The 12,653-nt window shown below is 42.1% G+C and overlaps 1 protein-coding gene across 3 annotated transcripts in view; it reads left to right on the top strand.

The window, feature by feature from the left end:
* SRCIN1 (SRC kinase signaling inhibitor 1) overlaps positions 1 to 12,653 on the top strand; it is a 758,648-nt gene that overhangs the window by 380,427 nt on the left and 365,568 nt on the right. For all 3 annotated transcript variants that reach the window (XM_069237488.1, XM_069237489.1, XM_069237490.1), the window contains one exon: positions 2,004 to 2,097. In XM_069237488.1, the coding sequence (XP_069093589.1) occupies positions 2,004 to 2,097 (94 nt within the window). The remainder of the gene's footprint in view (positions 1 to 2,003; positions 2,098 to 12,653) is intronic.

Raw genomic sequence — 12,653 nt, forward strand, 5'->3', positions numbered from 1 at the left:
CACATTTCAGAATCCCTTAATTTTCAGTCTTGTTCTTCGAAGCCTGTTTAGAGTGACCACTTTAGTGAGCGTCATCTCCAGTAGATATAGATACTGACTCCTATGATGAATCTGGGTACAAGAGCTAGGAGAGCCCCATTTAAGGATTACCCCTTTCTACATCTCATTTTAAGATACACTTGTGTGACTGGGCCTGAAATCGGCCTATAAAAATGTGAGTGTGGTCCCCATCAAAGCCAGCCTGAGATCACCATTCCAGGCTGAAGGTTCCTTTTCGTCAGTAAACATTTCAGTTGCCTCCTCCCTTTTTATATCCTTTTCAAGAGATACCAGTCTGCTTGGAATTTGATTACTGCTCCAGTATTGTTATCCCATTCCACTTTGCACTGCATAACATCTAGTGACTTTAGACCTCAGTCAGCATGACACAGTAACTTGCTTTGTGACAAGCCCCATACCATTTTTCAAAATGAGTACAATGATTTAATGGACTTATTCTTTCACAGCATTCAGAAAATGTGCCTCTATACCCTGTCAGAAATCTACTTCAGTGCTAGCATCAATCCTTCACAGTCTGAACTTTGGGAAGGAATCTGGGGAAAGATCCTGATGAAAAATGGAAAAAGGCTGTTTCCTTCTTTTTTCCAATTGTTCACTTGTCTCCAGTCTGATAATCCTCTGGCTGCGGATGTGCTGAGAGCCACCAGAGATGGTGCGCTTGCCTAACAGGAAGTTTGATGGTTCTGATGTGTTTATACATAAACTAGTTTTAAAGATGGTATGGGTTGGAAAGTTGAGCCAATGCAGTTCTATCAGGGTGGGAGTGATCTGGTCATATTTCCTGCAAGGGGAAAACCATTGTGGAGTCTGTGACACCATAGAGCAGGGCTTCACTACTACCTGGATTCAAACGTATGAGTGTTTAAATAACTGTTCTGAAATTGCTTTCTGGAAGGACTGATTATCTTTCTGTAGTAGAGAGCTAGTTGTAGCATCTATGTTCACGCAGTAAGTGCCAAGGCACAACCTTAACTGTGGCTTTTTAGTACTAAGTTTCTTTTAATGTAAAGCAGCAACTTTGGAAACTAGACACACTCCTTGATTGTCCACTTCATACTAGATGCACAGTTTGGCTGAGCTAGAGACAAGAAAAATTGTGCCAAATACGCCAGAGAATTGAAGTCGCAGCCTCCTCCCATTTTAAAAGTGAATGATCCATAAACTTTAATCATTTTACAGGTTCAGAAAAAAATACTATTAGCAGCAACTCTTTTAAACCTGTCCTCTGTTCCCTTATGACAATGCACTTGCAATTATCACTCCCTGACATTTTATATACAATATGATGTGAGCAAAGAAAGTGATTTAGGAGAAGTCATAAGATGTGTTTTTGGCAGTGTGGTGCATAGAGCAGTAGCCAGGCATGCACCTGAGCTTCCAAACTGTATAATTTAGACTGGACAATGTGCGATCATTGCCTCTAGTAAGACTAGGAGTGCAAAAGTCGTAACTTGTCCCAAATGTATGTGTATAATACTTAGGATCTACTTGTTTTGAAAGACAGTCTAGTCTGTTTTTCTGAATGCTAGATTTATCTTGAGTGCATTTATGAATCCTCTTAGCTGATGTGGTGCAAAGTTTGTTTTTCTTTGAAGTGCTTTATGAACATGTGTTTTTTTTTTAATAGGATTATGGATTTTAAGGTATCTACTTTGTGCCTGGTAGTTTAAATAGTGCTGAGGTTTTTGGATTCCCTCTGTGTTATGCCTGTATGTGTCTCAGTGGTATTGGCATACTTTACAACTGTGTGCATTCCAAATAACACTGTTTACCTTACTGATGGCTCCCCATGTATGTCTATGGCGCATTGTATGTCTGAAATCCTGCCAGGGGGTTGTTTTGTCTAATCAGTGTGTTGTGGCTATTGTTTGGATGTAGAAGTTGGTGTGTTGGTTTTAGTGAATGCCCATACTGTTGTACCGATCATTTGATTCTTTTTACAGGGATATCCAGGACAGAAGTATTATAAAAATCTTCCGTAAGGAACCCCTGTATGCCTCCTTCCCTGGGACGCACATGACGAACGGTGACCTGAGAGTAAGGAACAAATAATGTTCTTGATGTTTTAGTTTGTAATAGATTTCAAATAAACCTTGTACAAATTGGGTCTAAGGAAAGAACCCAGTATGGAACTCAGTAGGAACAAAGAACACACTATTGTATTGGATAAGGGGTAAATAACCGAGTAGGGAACTCAATATGGGCACATAGACCACCATGGGATTTAGTATGAGGAAAGAACCCAGTCTGGCTACAGAACTCCGTATCAAATTTGGTCTGGGAAAATAATCTATAATGGGACTGGGTAAAGTGGAAAAAAAAATCCAGTATATGATTGTGTATGGGTAAGCCCTAGCACTGGTGATGTATAGACATCTCATAGCCATGCACTGGAAAGCTCCTGGTGCCCCGGGTGTAGGCCACTGGAGAGTTGAGTTGTTGCGCTGGGCCAGGGCTGAGGCGCAGGCGTTGCAGCTCCTTTCTGAAAAAGGGATCCCGGTCAAGGGCCTGGACACTTGGGACTCCTTCGTGTTAGCCATAGAAAGTAAAGATGACAAGCGACCTCCCTGAATATGGTACCTACCGGTCAACGCCTGGCGTTTAAGATCTGCATGTAGCACACCATCACCTTCGGACAATACGACAAATACAATAAGCTATAAACCAACATAAATAATGGTGATATGGTCACTGGTGGTTGCCCAGTCATTCCGCACAAAATCACGGGGGTTCACTGGAATGGAACTAACTCAGGATGGATAATACACGGACACACTGTTCGCCTTGACCGGGCCCACTCCCGTGGCTCTCTCCCCCGCAGGGTGTTCACCCCTACCTCGGACCCTCTCCCTCCAGGGGTTGGTTCCTTGGGCTCACCCTGACTCGTTCCCAGGCTGGGGATTGCGACTGATCGGCCTGGGTGTAGAAGCAGGTGCATTAGTTCATGAGTGGCTTGCTTCGCCCCCCTGCCCTTCCCCCTTTCCCCTCCCTGGCCCCCCCCACCCCCACGCTCGGTCTGACCTTGATCCTACTCTTGCTCCTTTCCTTACATTTTTTCGGTTACCTGGTTATCTTATTGCATGACAAGCTAATCCTGTGCTCCAGCAGTACATTATCCCTGGCGCCGTTTTGTTTTTAGATACCGAAGTTTGTACCATGTTGCGCGGCCATGGGATGGTAAACTCATTCAAGCTATGAACTGCCTGGGAGAACTAACTGCTAAGATGTGAACTCCTGCTACTGTGATTATTCCTTTTGGATTACAAATTAAGAGTACTGTCCCTTGTATGGTAGACTGAATAGGCCTCTTCTAGCTCCAAACAGTGTTAAGGTGTATTGTGGGTTTTGTAGGTGTCTGCATAGAGAATACCTATCATCGTTGTTTAGGGAGGTTCTGTCCAGCATTTGTTCTCTTATGGGTTAAGCTACTTTGTGAATATTCTGTCACTTCAAATTGGGAATCCTCCAGTAAAATCAATAGGTTGAGCATGTTATCATTACACTTAAGGCCCCAAAGTGTGTTCCTTTTGTGGAGGTAGTTGAGCCCCCTTTTGTCGATAACTCCCTACCCTTCATGAATATCTCCCTCTAGCACTTCCATTCCATAGCTACCTACGGCATGTGCTGGTTGATGTGAGGTTTTCTTGAGGTCAGCACTTTATCTTCTGTTTTTTAAAACATTTAAATTTTCCAGACTGCTTTGTTGATGACCTGTGCTCATTGTAACCAGAGACATTTTTGTAAAGAACCTTTACAAAGATTGTGTGAACTGCTTGCATCCTGATCACGGCACTGAGTGTGACACCTGCATATCTTTCTCTATAGGGACTGGGTGGAATGAGAAGGTACTGAGAATCATGTATTTAGAATTGAAGTGTATGTTGGAAAAGATCAAAGATTTCTCTGCAATGGCTTCCAAGACAGTTCCTCATTGAAGTACACATCTTATCAACCCCAGGGTCTCACTGATTTTACCTCTGTCTCCCTGGAGCATTTCTCTATTGATTGTCTCCTGCTATGACTTCTCTTCCAGGGGATCATCTGAAAAGTCCTGTCCATATGCTCTGAATTGTCCTGCCCACACGCATGAATCCCAGAGCACTTTTAAAAATTATATGTATAATAAAGTGTGTATTATAGTACTTTACATATATGTTTGTATCTTAAAGTAAGGCTAAACATGGAAAGCTTGCATTTAATTTTCATTTTAAAAAGAAGCCAATTGCATAACAATACATCAATATACAAAAAGTGACCATAGACAATGTTTCACAAACCTTTTTAAAAGGGAATGGAAAGGGAACATGATGAATACTCTGCAATGCAGAGGATAATAGAGAAAAAAACTGGCACCATGTCTTTAAGGGCCTCACAGTGCACCCTGTTTCTCATCATGCCTCACAGGTATGTCAGTTAATTTTTTTGGCTCCTGAAAAAAAGATCCTGGGGCACTGAACTCTACCTTTTTTGACTAAAATCTCTGGGAAATCTTTCCAAACATTGTATTTTGGGTTTTCACTCGACTTCTTTTGACACGTAGGGTATTTTGACACCTTTTCTGATAGAAAATAGCTATTTTTTTCAGCAAAAAAATGCCTTCACTATATGTGAAGTGCCTTTCCTATGGGAGAAAGAAGGCAGAGTCAGACCTCCAGAAGCTCCACATTTTGTCTTCTGAGGATCATATCCATGATTACTGCATTCTTTACCAAAACATCTCAAGAAGGAATTTGAAAGCTAGACAATAGATTAGACTGCATGGGTTGCAGCAAAGGAAGCAACATAAACATGCATCCAGATCTTATTAAAACTATGAAGAATGTCAGTCTTCTACCAGAGCTGCTTCTTCACTACAAGGAGTCACCTACAGGTAGATCCAAGGAGAGAAGACATCAGAAGATTAGACATTGCACCCGAACGATGAGAGGAAGAATGAAGTCGAGGAACATAGTGTTGAAGACTGGAAACTTCCTATACGCTTGCTGTCATCAGGTACGACCTTAAGACACTTGACGGCAGAGGAACCCCTTAACAGTTGCTGTTGAAAATACTGGTAACACCAAAAACACCACCTTTGACACTAAGGCCACAGTCTTTGACACCACCTCAGTCTGCCTCTGTCGCTGCCAAAGCCACCTCTGTTGGCACCAAAGCCACCTCCTTCAACGTCAAGACCACCAACTTAAACAACAAAGCCACCACAGTCTTCAAAAGTAACATCCATAGCAAAATCTCTGTCACCATCTGTGCAACTACAGGAACCTCATTCAGCGTGACGTGTAACTCCAAGCTTTGATTAATCTCAAACATATTCTCCTTCGCACCATACACTGGAAATAGCTCCTACTGGTACACTTTCACCTGGACAGCAACACCATTTATCTATTCTCCAGGTTCAGTAACATTGCCTAGGCTTTCACCTAAAATCCCCCGTACATTTCCGTCTCTTCTAACAAGGACACAGGAGAGTCCACGGTTGTTACATAGACTCTGCTCGAGATTCAGATCCAAATGTTGATTTCAAAGATGCTCTAGAGAAAGACGCCTGTCATCTCACTCTAGATCAAGGAGATCCAGTACAAGGCGTGGCAGGAGGTCACGATCTCAGCACAGAACTCGGTCTTCATCTTGGAAAAGTACCTCAAGATATTCAATCAGAAATTGTTCTCCGATTCTTTCAAACATACCTCCAGCAAAAAGTATCTCCAATTGATTACCTAACAACTTTCAACAAGGCATTAGTAAGGGGTGCAGCTAAGTTGAATATTACTATGCCCACTCCTACTACATCTGCATCAGTCATCTTTGAGACATTACATCACATAATTATATCAAGACCTCCCCTTCTTCTGGTTCCAGTTCTTTTTGAACCTGCAGTGCATTGATTTTTAACCCCTGCGTCAATAAAAACGGCTCCATCTAGGCTCTTAAAGAAGTATAAGCCTTTTGACCTAGATCCTCCATTTCTCTGGTCAGATCAACAATGAGGTTCAGTAATTGTGGCTGCAGCAAGTAAGGCACACAACTAGCGCCATCTTCTTCCCTAACCCCAGGAAGGAAAATGTGTGGAATGTTGGCTCCTACAATGAAAGCACCAAGTACCAAATGCCCTTTTAGTGAGGTAAGACTGTTCTCTTTGGGACTCCCTAGAAAGATGTACAGACAGACTTTCCAAAGAGGGCGGACAAGATTTTCTGGAGGTCATCAAGGAAGGCATGCTGGTCTCAAATCAAATCACTGACTCAGCTGCTGACATATCTGATTTATTCTGATTTTTGTGCTAAGAGAGGCTTATAGCTTAGACCAAAAACTCTAAAATCAGAAGTGCAACTGGAATTCTGAACCTACAGTTTACAGGAAAAACACTGTTCGGAAATGAAATGAAAAATGAATTGGACACCTTAGAAGTTGTGGCCCTAGAAAATAATTTAGGAGATACAGGCCTGATGACCGGCATTACTGCCCTCAGAGGGTTCAAAAACCTCACTGGTCACAACACCAGCAAAAGCAGTCCCACAACCAACACAAAACCTCTAGATAGAGAGGTCAGCAACCTGTAGTAGGGAAGACTCTTACTAGACAATGAGTCCCTTCTTTCCCCAACTCCATTAGTCACTCTGATAGGAGGAAGTACTGCAACTCTCTTTTCAGTGTGGCTGCTAATAGCTGAAGACAGATGGATCTTGAATATTGTTCAGAAAAAAGAGTCCCTTCCTCCGTCTCTTCTTTCAAGCAAAACATTGCCTTATCAACAAGATTTATCATAAAAAGAGGTAAGCATTTTACTGCAGAAAAATGCAGTGGAGGAGATTCCTTTACATCAAAAATGACTTGGAAAATATTCCTGATACTTTATGGTTCAAAATAAAGGAGCAAAGGAGGAGACCAGGCACATTCTCGACCTCAGGGTGCTGAACAAGTACATAAGGAAAGAAAAAATCAGAATGCTTTCGTTAAACCAGATCTACCCTCAACTACATCAAGGAGACTGGGTGTGAGCAATAGCTCTTTAAAATTCTTACTTCCACATTCCGATCATAAAAGAAAATAGAAAATTCTTAAGGTTCATAGTAGGCTCAAGGTGTTTTCAATACAAAGTTGTCTCTTTCGCACTGAAATCGTCTCCTAGAACATTTGCAAAATGTATGGCTGTCATCGCAGCACATCTGAAAAAACAACAAATATTTGTCTATCCTTACCCAGCCAACTGGTTAATAAAAGGGGCATCCTTGAAAGAGATAATGAACCACTTTCAAGTTTGCCTCCACACTTCGAAATTAGGCTTTCAAGGAAAACTCTGAAAATCCTCTACTTTCCCAGTTCAAAACATACATTGCCTGGGAGCTGTAAGAGATGGACACTCTGAAAAAGTGAATCATTCAGAGGAGAGACTGTTATCAGTCCAACTGAAATGCTGCATTCTATTACAAACTCCCCATCCAACAGCTCAACAAACTTCATCCCTAGTGGGATCAGTAGCCTCTTTCATTTTTCTAGTTCCTCATGCCAACCTTCACATGGGTCCTATATATGTGTAGATGATGAGTGAAACCAGTTTTTGAACATCTGGGAGAAGAAATCACAATCAGCCATCCAATCACTTCCATAGTGGAGGAAACCGAAAAATCTGTTGAAAGTGACCTCATTCCTTCTTAGGTCTATGAAGTACATTCATTCCAGTCGGATCTCCCAGTACAGACTCTAGTCACAGATGTGTCCCTCTAAGAATGGGGAGCACATGTGGTAAGAACCCATGGGTTATGGTCACACAAAGATAAAACCTGCCACATCAACCTGCTAGAGAACCATCCATTTAAGAACCCAAGGATTATGGTCACATAAAGAGAAAACCTGCCACATTAACATGCCAGACTTGACAGAAGTTCTTCTGGCTTTAAAATCCTCTCTTCAGGTAATCAAAATGATTTCTCTGCTTTTTCAGATGGACAGCACAACAACAATGTACTACCTGAACAATCAGGGAGGGACGCATTCACAACCTCTGTCAATAGTGTCACAAGCCATATGAAAATGGGTTATTGCAAGGAGATGAAAATTACAGCTGTCCATATCCCAGGTATGAAAAACATGCAAGTGAACACCCTCAGTTGTACTCCCCAAGAAAACCAAGACTGGATTCTAAAAGACAAAATTGTGGAAGAAATTTTCCAAGAATGGGGATAGCCTCAAATAGACTTATTTGCAGCCGTAAAATAAAACAAAAAATACAGGCATTACGCCTCCAGATTTTATCAGCCAGGGTCGAAGGGGGCTGTTCTTTTGAGAGACTGGATAAACACATTTATCCACACTTTTCCACCAGTACCCCTCATTTCGACAATTCTGGTAAAATGTTACTGATCCAAAACCATAATGATAATGATTACACAAGAATGGCCTCATTCGTGGTGGTACATGTACCTTCTTCACCTGTCGGAGCACCCAGACATATTGCCGTACAGACAGGATCTCCTGCACACGTTTGGGGGCCATATCCTGCACCTCAATCTTCCCTCACTCAACATAGCGACATGTCTCCTGTATTACTGCACAATGGCCATCTAGGTCTTCCACAAGATTGCATGAATATTCTGCAAAAAGCTAAATGGCCTTCAATGTGGAAACCATATGCATTTAAGTGGAAGAGATTTTGCATTTGATGCATTCAAAACAGCCACAATACGTCTTCCTGTCAAGATGTAGTGATGCCATATTTTCTTCATCTGTCAAGGTCTGGTTTACACTTTTTGTATATCAAGTACACCATGTTGGTCTAACTGCTTGTAGGAAGTCTTCAGAACAAACCTCTGTCATTGTCTGCCTGTGGCTAAAGATTTTTTTGGAAGGTATTAAAAAGGTATTTCCACCAGTTAAGCCCTCTTCTCCTCCTTGGGAGGTTAACATTGCTCTTTCTAAATAAATGGAACTGCCGCTTAAAACCCTTGTGGCTTCTGATCCACATACAATATTCCATATTTTTAGAGTTATAGTGAGAATTAGGGATAGGTGCTGCCTCCATAATTAGTAAGCTCAAATGAAAGTTGTCAGTCGAAAGATGATTGACCCAGACTTCCAGGTATGTACAAGGAGTACATTATATCCCTTAAGAGGATCCTAAGGAGTGCAAGTAGAGAAATCGGACCAGGATATGAGCCACTTCCTCCTGGTTTGGCATATGGCCTAACTGGGGGACCATTTTATGATGGCCAAGGGGAGCAGAAATAAGATGGGTGCACTTTGTCATTCCAATGACAATGCAGTGGAGGAAGACCAGTGTGGACCTAGCTGCCAGGTGGACATTGGGCTGTGAAACAGCTGCATAATTAATGGAAATGTTCAGGTAGATTTACTTCAGCTTTCTTCATGATCCATGGAAACTATTTCCTACATGGTTCCCATGGTCAGGGTATTCTCTGAATTTGGCCTGGACATGCAGGCTGAGGATTCGGTTGTCATTTTCGTGTATAGTGTGAGTTGGAGAATGTCCTTAGCTCCAGACTTGATGATCCACACGTGGAAGATATAAAAATCCCTCTTTAAGAACACTACCATCGTTTTTGCAGTTCCTCTTCAACAGAATACAAACTATAGGGCCCAAGACTCTGCTCTTCTTCGTCTGTGATGTGTGTTTGAACCAAACCCCATGGTGCCTGCAGCTGCCTGCAGACAGCTATGTCTGCCCTTTCAGCCGCTCTGCAAGAAGCCGGGCGGAAAGGAAGATTTCAAGATTGCATCTGTGTGTTCGTGAAGACAACAATGTGCTGCTACTCATCAACTATGCCAGGAAGCAGTGAGAGAATATGGCCACTCTCCCCCTTCTCTCAGATGATAAGGCAAAGAAGGTCCTGATGAAAAGTGGGCTTGCTTAAAAACACACCATGAAAGTGTTTTTTGAATGGGCAGACTATGGTTTGTGCTATAGGTGCCACATCCAAGTCCTTGACTGCAAGACCTGCCTGAAAAAATGTACTAGATTATGCTAGTAGTGCAGGCCAAGGTGCTGGACATGTGTTTCACTGCATATGATATTTTCATCAAGGAAGTGGAAGCAGATCTGCCTTCCATCAAGGGTGTCGCCAGCACAGTTAAGGCAATTGGGTCTTGCTTGAATGAGTGCTAGGCTCACTCTCTTAGGTCTATGAAGTACTCTCATCCACAGAGTCCATGGATAAGTAGATGCAGGATTTGTTGATGTAAGGGCCATGCCGGAGTTCACATTAATACCTTTACCCTGGACCCTTCTATACAAGGAATGAGGGGTTAGTGCCAGCAGTTGGAGGCAGATATGTGATTGGAGTCAATGTGCTGCACAAAAAGAACTAGGAGAAGCATTCTTCCTGGTACAAAAGGAGGACAATGATGCCTACTTAAAAAGTTCAGGCATGTCAGGGGCTCTGGCAATTCAAGGTCTTGCTCTTCAGTCTGTTCTCTCTGCCCATGGTCCTTGTTATGAAGTGGCGGAGGGGACTGCACTCATGTTTGTAGCCCTATTTCAGGCAAAGACAAAGAAAGCCATTTAGAAGTGAACTCAATTATTCAAGGATATGGGTATGCACCCTCTACTGCATACTCTCACAGGACCAGGGACTTAAATTGCACAATACTATCATATACATTCAAAACATGCACACCTTCTACTACACACTCCGGCAGGGCCAGGAACTCAATGAATACAATTCATTGCATGGGACAAGTATGAAAATATTTTTCCTGACAACTTGACTCAACATGGAGCAAATGAAAACATATACTGTGGCAGCAAAAGCAGCATGACGTTAAAAAATAACAATGCATGTAACACAGTTCTCCACTCCGGGGAGCGCCATCTTACCCAAAGTACACACAATACCCTGAGTGTATATCAAATACTTAAAGAGACATTATAGTTCCCTAGGTGCTGAGTTGAATGTCATAAATTTATACATCACCTATCCCTCCAAAACAAGGACCAGCAAAACTGCATGTCTCTTATGTTAATCCTGCAGTGTGGTTTCGCTTCAAATAACATTGCTGCACACCACTTTGACGTGTTTCCAAGAACTGTGACGTGGACACCAGTGATTCTTGCATCATGTTGACTTGCACTTAAACGTGGTCTATTCTTTAGCTGCTATGTTGTGCATCGCTTTGACTTGTTCCCAGTCAACACTGATCACTATGTGGGAATGCTCAGGATTGTGTTCCCTTGTACCTAGGAGCTCATGCTTGGAATCCCACAGATCTCCAAATAACAGTGCATCAAGTCACTCGCACTCTGGCGTCACAGTAAATCAGTTGTAAATACTCAGTCTTAGTGCTAACAACAATGCTCTGCACGAGTCAGCCTCCCAAATTCGGTGACATGCTGTCCTCCTCTGTTATACTGTATACTTGCTGCCAGTTTACTCGCCTCCAAGAATTCTGACTGCAAACCCCTCCACTCCACAGACTAGATCAACTTTGTATTTTGTCCATCTGTGTGCATGCGAAGTTCAGCAGGCTACTTCTTTGGTATTCGTAGTCCATTTAATATCAAACCAATTAAATCCACATCTGACACAGTTCCAACCAGGCACAGCAGGCCTGGCTCAAAAACAGTGACTGCTTAATAGCGTCTAGGTTCATCTATGTACAGTTAAGTAGACCACCCTGTCAGTCTGCTGGCAGTCTGATGGGTTGAGACACTGGTGGGGTTCAGGGTGTCTACCTTTCCTCTTCCTGCATATCTTTTCTTCTCCTGCACCTTCAATGTTCCTTCACTCCTCTGTTTTATGAGTTTCCTTAAGTGTAGGTTTGTTTCCTGAATTCTCCAGTGTTGTAATCAAAGATCCTTCCTTAGTAAGCAGAGGTTAGGGAGCCAGTTCACAAAGGATAGAGGTTGTAGATTTATTTGAAAGTTTACAGGATAAGTTACAAGCTGCTTAATAAGGAAACCCCACCTTACGGCATTCTCTCTGCTCAGCCCCCTCAGTCATTATCCCCCAGTGCCCCACCCACATCCCATTCCATCTCACACTGGCTGAGCAGAGCAGAGAACAATGGAGGTGTGCACAGAATGCATCACAAACATAGCAGATTATAACAAAAACTCTGATTATTAATGTTCCTGATTGAGCTAGATCAGAGTTTTGTCTAGTAACGGTTAGAAACTTACCTGAGGAAAAAACACCCTTGCCTCTTACCACTTTGTATAGAGGTGATGGAGCTCCATTGAATCGTACAAGTCATTTCACCACAGGATGGAGTAATATTTTGAACTATGAGTTGTCCACATCATATCCCTTGATATTCAGTGATACAATTAACAAGGATCTGAGAAAAAAATACACCCTAGTTTAGGCAGGAGTAGCAGATGTTATTTAGTGGATGCTGTTGTTGATCACTGAAGCCTTAAATCAAGGATCTGAAATGCATATATTTATTTTTTTTAACCACCAATATCTTCCACTGATATTCCCTATTAAATTTCTGCTTAATATTTTATATATATATATATATATATATATATATATGTTCGATGGCATGTGTAGCTGCAGATACACATGCTGTGCTTTATCCTGCCATCTAGTGTTGGGCTCGGAGTGTTACAAGTTGTTTTTCTTCGAAGATGTCTT

Source organism: Pleurodeles waltl, chromosome 6 (assembly GCF_031143425.1).
Source record: "Pleurodeles waltl isolate 20211129_DDA chromosome 6, aPleWal1.hap1.20221129, whole genome shotgun sequence".
Lineage (NCBI taxonomy): Eukaryota > Metazoa > Chordata > Amphibia > Caudata > Salamandridae > Pleurodeles > Pleurodeles waltl.